Below are 8,245 nucleotides of genomic sequence, written 5' to 3'. Positions count from 1 at the left end.
TGGACTTTAATCCTAAGACTAATCTTTTGTACTGTAATATTACATATGACATTTAAATCATTGGGTTCAGAAGACGCTTCTTGGCATTTTGTTTGTTGCGATCGTTGCATGTAAAAACTCAACAAGAATACACAATTCCTTTTGTTAGGCCACGATCGTACCTCAGTTAGGCGATCGGTATTTTTAATGAAATTCAAAGGCCACACTTTACCCATTGACCGATCCTCTAATGTGATCTTGCAATGGCTCAGATTAATCCATGGCATAAAATCCATATACATAACGTATCTTTAGAGCATAAGCCGATCCTCTAGCCAGATCAGTTCTTTGCATTTGGTTTTTCGATCACTCGATGACGCAGACTAACTAATAGAACACAAGCGATTGTCCATAGGCTTTGACCATAAGCCGATCTATGGACACGATCCGTTCTCTCCAATTGGCGATCATTACGCAAATGCACTTCAACGAGTTGTCTCTCGCATATGCCGCATTTGACAGAGTCTCTGCATAGAGGGGAATCAACTACAATGGGTCATCAGGACGCATTCTACGGGTCAGACAAAAGGCCCACACAAAACCTCACAGCCCTATTTTGAACATTTCAACAGGAATATCATGCGCTTGCTGCAAATGTCAAAGGTAGAGAAGAGCGAGAGTTGCATTTATCAAATCAATTTGAATAGCAATAGCGGAACGGCGGCTCAAAAAGGATATGTCAAAGGATATGCGAAAAATGTCGAAGAGTAGAATTTGCCGAGATGCGAACAATAAAAGTGTTAATGATGCCAAAATAATGGAGTCTAAGCCTGGACCCGAGCGCTCGGCATCGATTCCCTGACAGAGCTCCCTTGGCATTACAATGCATAAATACAAAAATACAAAAAAAAAAGAAGAGAAATACCAATCTGCAGCATGCAAACAAGAACAGGACGAGAAACGCTACGCAAATTGTCAAAGGATGCAAAGTAAACAGCGCCGGCAACAAGCAAACGGACGATCGGGTCGGTCATGGCTGTCAAAAAAGGGTTTTTGTGTCAAGAGTTTTTGGCAAATGGAAAACGAGAAAAATGGGAAATGGGAAAATTGACACGGCTACCGTTTCGATCGATGATGGTTCAGCACAAAATGTGGCCAAACACAACAATGGGAACGAGTTGAAAGAGTGAAAAACAATAAAACCGAATAAAACCAAATCGAAATGCAGCCAGCACCTGGCCATGGATCGTACCAAAGATCGCACGATCAAACGATCGAACATTTCTTGATCATGCCCAGCGAGTGAGAGCGAGACAGGGAGAGTGTGCGAGCGTGCGAGTGTGAGAGATAGAGTGTCAAACGGAAGTTTGCTGCATGCGTGGAAAAAGTTGTGATCTTGTTGATCGTTTAATTAGAGGCATATGTGAAATTGTTCGAACACCTAACCAAAGCCTGACTCTGCATAGCTAATAAGCACGACAATCCGTTCCGTTCCGTTCCGTTGCGCTCCACCGCAGGACTCTGGTGACACGCGCATGCCAAAGCGTTTGGGGGCGAGTTCTCCGGCTCTGCCGATCTGCAGCTCCTCAGTTCTTCTGTTGTTCTTGTCTTCAGCCAGTTCTTGGCAGTTCTTTTCTTGCAGTGGCGGCGCTAATGAATAGGGGCGTGTGCGTGAGCTGCACATGAAATGGGCTGCTAAAAAGAGTGAAGATCGACGGCGACGACGACGACGACGACGACGACGATCGCGAGTTTTGCTAAGTTAATTAACACGGAAATCAAATTGCTGGGATGCCAACTCAGCCAGGCAGCCAGCCATCCAGTCGAAAGCCATAAACGCACAGGGCAGGGCAGGGCAGGTCTGGGCAGGGCTGGGCAGGGCAGGGCTGGGCAGGACAGCTGCCAGCCAAAGGCTCAGACGCGATCTACTGATCCTCGAAACTGTTCCCAGTCCGATCAAAATCAGAGCCACAAGCAGAGCACGAATCAATCAGAAGAAAAACTCGCTCAAATACTAAAATAAAGTTTGCTGATCAATGCGAGACACTCAAAATACGCTCAGCCGAGCTGGGAGTAAAGTTTTGCAAGCCTTGTTGAATGAAAATAATTTTGGCAGGTTCGAGAACAAGACAAACGGCAGAGCAGAAGCAGTTGCAGCAACTGATCGTCGAGCTGCTGATCCTCGTATACTCAAACAGATAAAAACATGCTCGAAATGCAGCAAGTGAAGTTTTGAGTGTGCGCGAAGAAAGAGCCGGCAGAGCGCAGCTTGAGCCAACTGATCCTCGCGTATAAAAACTTAAATTAAGTCTCAATTGAACTGCTGGGGACGAATGGCTGTTCGGGCTGGTCAGAGACACAGGCAGATCAGAATTGAGCGATGCAATCTACCGATCCTCGCAATTAAAGCTAAAGAAAATGGCTCTGAGTGAACTTTAGCTGCCTCTTGAGCTGGTTTCATTTGGGACAATCCACAGCAAAAGGAGCTCATATATAAAATAAATATGCATTGCTGAGCTGCTCAAAGGCAGCGGCAGAGCTCAGCTCGAGCTACCGATCCTCAATCAGAAAATAAAATACACTCAAGATAGGCCCTGAGTGAAGTTTATTTAGTTAGTTTTTTTTTTTGTTGCCTGAGTGGGAACAGTTCGAAATGGCGAGCGAGCGTCTTATCAGGCGCAGGCTAGGCAGGAGCGAGCAGGCAGCCAGGCAGCGATCGAGCTCGAGAGAGCTGAGCGCATTTGAGAGAGCCGCTGCTCACTCGCCTGCTCAATCTCTCTGACTTTCGCTCTCTCTCTCTCTCTCACTACCTGTAGCTCAACAGTTGCCGCACGCGTGTGACTCAATTGCCAGGTGGTTGCCGTCGCTGTGACCTGCACACACAGGTAAGCGCATGAGCGCAAGCCGAGAGCGAGAGAGTGAGCGAGTGAGAGAGAGAGCGACGTGCGCTGAGAGCGCATGAGTGAGTCGCACGCGGCCTATTGCGAAAGGTACAAAACATGAAGGTTTAGGACGAAGGGACTCATTCTTGTGCAAGGTGTCAAACGATCAAGTTGAGCTTCGAAAAAAAAAAAGAAACCAAAAAGAAACAGAATTTGTACTTCAAACAAACATTTGCGTTGCCAAAACAAAAAGTTAAATAATACTAATTTTTTTTTTGTTGAACGTGTGTGTGCGAGACAGAGTCAGAGAGTGAGCGAGAGATATACAATGTCAAGTGTGGTGTTCAATGCAAGCGCCGTCGGCAAAAACGCCGCCGAACTATTTCCCACAACAATCGGCGGTGCGAGCAAAATGTATCGCTACCAGCACATAATGCCCGCTCCAGAGCTGAAGACGAGCGGCAACGGCTCCAGCAATGGCTCGCTGATCAAGACGCGCAAATATACGCCGCGTGGCATGGCGCTGGCCAATGCCTCGAGCGGCAGCAGCAGCAGTAGCAGCAGCAGCAGCTCCTGCTGCTCCACCAGCTCGCCGTACAACGTGGACCAGTCGCAGTCCGTGCAGCGTCGCAATGCCAGGGAACGGAACCGTGTCAAGCAGGTGAACAATAGCTTTGCCCGACTGCGCCAGCATATACCACAGTCGATCATAGCGGATCTGACCAAGGGCGGCGGCCGTGGGCCGCACAAGAAAATCTCCAAGGTGGACACGCTGCGCATCGCCGTCGAGTATATCAGGCGGCTGCAGGATCTGGTCGATGATCTCAATGGCGGGCCGAGCAGCAATGGCAACAACTACAATGTCGCTCAGCTGAATCTGTGCCTGGACGAGGAGGAGACCTGCAGCAATAGCTCATCCATCTCGAGCAGCAGCTCCAGCCTGGGCAGCCAGCAGCTGGGCCATAATCTCTACTATAGCAGCGCTTTGCTAACAGGAGCTGGCACGCCCATCCCGACGCCGACGCCCACAGCGCTGCAGCAGCAACAGCAATTGCAGCGCCAGCAGTTTCCCCATCAGCCGCTGACGCCCATCACGCTCAATGGCAACACGCTGGCGGCAACAACAACAACTCCAGCAGCAGCAGCAGCAACAACAACAGCGACGACAACAACAACAACAACTGGAGGCTGCCACTCGCCGACATCCTCATTCAATTCGAGCATGTCCTTCGACTCGGGCACCTATGAGGCACAGCCACAGCAGCTATCCCCGCCCGTGGCGCCCATGGATGCCCAGCTGCAGCTGAAGTTCGAGCCGTACGAGCATTTCCAGCTGGACGAGGAGGACTGCACGCCGGATGATGAGGAAATACTGGACTATATATCGCTGTGGCAGGAGCAGTAGGGCCCCAAAACGAACATCAATCATAATCATCCTGCTGTTTGCTTTCTAGTCAAAATATTTTGAGTTGAACCAAGTGCCTCAAATTGTAAATAGACTCAGTTTCTAGCCTAGTTACGATTATCATACATATATATATATATTTTTTTGCACTCTAAATATTCATTTTATATTCTTAAATATTATTTTAATATGCTTTTTAGCAATTTATTTTTTTTTTTTGCATAATTTAAGCGAATTTTTTTTTGTTTAGTTTAAGTTTAACTTGAGACCAGTTTATGAAATATATAAAATATAATATAAGCAGATATTTTTTTTCTATTATTGCTAATTATTAAATGTTAATTAGTTGTTGTAAATGAAATAAAAGACAATTATTAAGCAAACTGAAAGATTCTTCTTATGGAGAGCCGAGCCAATTTTCAGCAGCCACGCCCCCCATCACAAGGCGAGTTGCCAAAGATGCGGGCTGCCTGATGATGGTGGCCCGTGCCCGTGTTGCGAGCCGATGAAAATATATATATATATATATATATATTGATTGGAGCCAGTTGTGGAACTGCGCTCTACAGATTGGTTATAAGTGCCAGCTGGCCAGCAGGATGTGCGGGCCATCAGAGAAGCCGTTAATATTCTAAACTCAAGCACGGGCCCGGATTAGCGTACGGGCCCAGATCAAAGAGGCAAGCTCTTAACCCTTTTTTTCTTGTTTCTTGACTTGGGCTAATCAACCGACACATCAACACGCGCCTCATCATCATCATCATCATCAGGTAGCTCACGGTTAGGGTAGAGTAAAAGTAAAAGCCCCTAATTAAATAGCAGAAGTAAACCCCGCCTTGGCGCGTGGTTGAAAACTACAAAATTCAAATTACACGAAAAACACCACAAAAAATACTAAATGAAAAAAAGCGCAGGTAGGTTCCAGGTTCAGAGGCCACAAGCTGATAAGTAAAATGACGCCCTTGACGCGTGCTCGAAGCACTTGAGTACAGCGGAGCGAAAGAGACAGAGACAGAGATCCAGCTATATGTATAGAGAAGGAGAGATATAGCCAGCTATGGCGCAGGGGAGGGCGGGCCAGTACTGGGAACTCTCTTATCGCTAAGCAATTCAAAATAAATACTTCAGATATGCTATTTCAATTGAATTCGAACATTTCGCAAAGCCGGAAATAGGCGGCGAATACTTAAAAGAACGGAAGGCAATCGAATCTGTAACGGATCTGACGAGCCAAAACTCAAAGAGAACAAAATTTACATAACCAAAATTGACGCCAAAACTCAAATAAAACACAGACATTCAAAATATAACTTCAGTTGTTCGAATTTGTTGCATATTGAAGCAGTTGAAAAATCGGAATGCGAGAATTTAGATGATTTATTGGAATGTTTATTGGATGAACATTTTTTCAATACATTTCCAATTATAAATTGTAACCAAGATGAAGTATCGAATAGCTCTGTATATATAACTCGTTGTCCTGAATGACTGACTGATGGACTGATTGACCAGCTGACTGACTGATTGACTTACAGACAGCGAGACTGACTGACTGACACTCACGCTCTCCGCAACATACACCCCTCCTTGGGTAAGAGAAAAGGTAACAGATTTTATATAGAAATTTGCAAATTATGAAAACTCATATAAAAAACAATTAAATTGATGTATGGAAAATTTTGAATTAGCTAAAGCTGCGCACGAAATTTTTTATTGTTTGTATAAATCATTTCGCATCTCATAATCTTTCTCTAACAAATTGTACGTTCTACGTGTGATAAACATATTCACGAATGTTTTATTTTATACTTAAGCCTTAATTCTCGTTTCTCTAACATGGACATAAAATTTAACATTTGCGTACGAACAAAGCAATGTTTTGTCCCAGCTTAGATCGAAGTTACTTGAATTGAGAACGAAATTCTCATTTCAAGAACAATTTACATAATTCAAATATTCTCAGTGACACGACTTAACAACAGTTTCCAGTCAATGCGATATTTGGCTTCAGTTGAGGAAGTTTTATGCTTATTTTAAGTATGGAAATTATTTGTACAATTATTTAATATAACCCAAGCCTATTGACAGTCTTATATCGAGTTTCCAAAACAACTTTCTCTTTTAAAAATTCCTAAAATAAATATGTTTTAATTCCTATTTATTTAATAAATATTTGAGCCAGAAATGTACTGGAAATCTTAAGACTAGAGTTTAGAAATGCGTTTTACACTTAGCTTAAATATATATTAAAAAAATTGGTATTAAGTAATATTTTTAATTTTTAATTTTCTATGAACAAAAATGCGATTTTCAACCAAATCAATTAATTTTCTGAAAGTCAGATTTCAAGATTCTGCTGTAGAAATATGTTTATAAAAATTTTCTTAAAAACGCAGTTCATTTTAAGCTAGAGATGGCGGCCTTTGCATTTCGAGTTGTTTTTGGTCGTTGGCTGCTTGAATCTAAATCCTTTTTCTTCGCTATATTAAAGAGTCTGTTGTTCGCGGGATTGTCCGCTCCCACGCCCCGAAAACAGAGCAAACCGAACAATAAATCACTTTTGCATTACAAAACAACCAAAAAAAAAAGAAAAAAAAGACAGACTCACTCTTTGGACTATATTTTGACACATTAAAGAGCAACAGAACAATGAAGGATATCTCTAAGGACCATTGTCACCTTGCCGTAAAAGAACTGGGTCTGGGTCTCCATGTGGGCCCAAAGCGGGAATGAAAAGTGTAAGGGCATGGAGTTTTCTCTACTCAACTATTCCATATTATTTTCATTTGATTCTATTCTTTCAATGTCAACGCTGACACTTGACAACTCAATGCGATTGTCTCCCCCTCGGCGACCCGAAAAGAGTGTGGGGCTGAGAGAGGTTAAAGGGGGACGACGATTGCGAGGGCAGCGCTACTGCACCTTGATATTAGAATAGTAGGCAAGGCTTATGAAAGGGCATTGAAAACGACAGCGCCGGAAGAACTTTCACCTTTGTTTTCTTTTCTTTTCTTTTTTTTTTGGTCTTTTTATGGAAGAGCATAAGAAATGAGCATTTGATAAACAGCAACTGTCAAGTTGTGCATTGTTCAGCTGGGGGGGGGGATGGAGTCCAGGCAGCTGGTTTTTTTTACCACTTCTTCTTCTTCTGCGTCTTCATTGTTTTTGTTTTGGACTTAATTCGAAATGTTGTTTAATAGATTTTTTGGCGCGCCACATGGTCAACTTTGTGGCCAAAGACGAAGAAACGCGCCGCCGTCGCATCAATCAGGCCAACAAATTTGTACAAATTATAGGCTCAGGCTCTCGACTATGCTAAGGATCCACAGATTGATGGCATGATTCACGGTCAGATGTGGCGCGGGTGTGGAGGGGGGGTGCGCGGGTGCGAAGGGTGCGCGGGTGCGGCCAAGTCAGTCGCTCGGCCGCGCATGTGGCCCATAATTCAGCTCTTTAAGAAGTTGTTACTTTAAACATTTATTTTTACACCTAAGGCGCGATGCGAACGCCGCGATAGCCGAAAAACAAAACATATATTAAACCACAACAACAACAACAACAAAACAGAGCATGTAGTAAAAAGAGCTATGCTGAATACTAAATACCCTTGCAGGCGGGCACATGCGAAATGCATGCTGATTGTTCCTATATCTGCTGCAAGATATATAAGAGAAGCCCAAGCAGGGAACGTTAGATAACTAATAACTATTTGCGTTTAGTTAGAGATATTTATAAGAAAATACGAAAGACAAGAGTTTTTTCCAAGCAAGTGGAAAGTGTTACCATGGCAGCTATATGCTATATGGCAATATTTTATAAAAAAAATTGTTAGCTCACATTATTAAATACTTTGGCAAGTTCTTAAAAGTTAAATTTATTCCGAGTAAGCAACAAAAGTTTGTTATACACTAACTCGAATTTGATTGTAGCTCAAAATATTGCTTAAAGAAACACAATTTGCTCTGAAAAAAACCCGAAT

The 8,245-nt window shown here is 43.4% G+C and overlaps 1 protein-coding gene across 1 annotated transcript; it reads left to right on the top strand.

Moving 5' to 3' along the window:
- Positions 1 to 3,169: 3,169 nt before the first annotated feature.
- sc (scute) lies at positions 3,170 to 4,376 on the top strand. Its single transcript, XM_064682696.1, has one exon. The coding sequence runs from the start codon at positions 3,190 to 3,192 to the stop codon at positions 4,264 to 4,266; it is 1,077 nt and encodes a 358-aa protein (XP_064538766.1). The 5' UTR covers positions 3,170 to 3,189; the 3' UTR covers positions 4,267 to 4,376.
- Positions 4,377 to 8,245: the final 3,869 nt, after the last annotated feature.

The sequence above is a fragment of the Drosophila montana genome, unplaced genomic scaffold (genome assembly GCF_035044405.1).
Source record: "Drosophila montana isolate Dmon_TW-CO22-7 unplaced genomic scaffold, ASM3504440v1 contig_2482_1, whole genome shotgun sequence".
NCBI classification, from domain to species: Eukaryota; Metazoa; Arthropoda; class Insecta; order Diptera; family Drosophilidae; genus Drosophila; species Drosophila montana.
This window is presented reverse-complemented; position numbering and strand designations above follow the sequence as displayed.

Excerpts from the sequence above, each read along its gene's own strand:
- sc (XM_064682696.1), top strand. The coding sequence starts at position 3,190 with ATGTCAAGTGTGGTGTTCAATGCAAGCGCCGTCGGCAAAAACGCCGCC.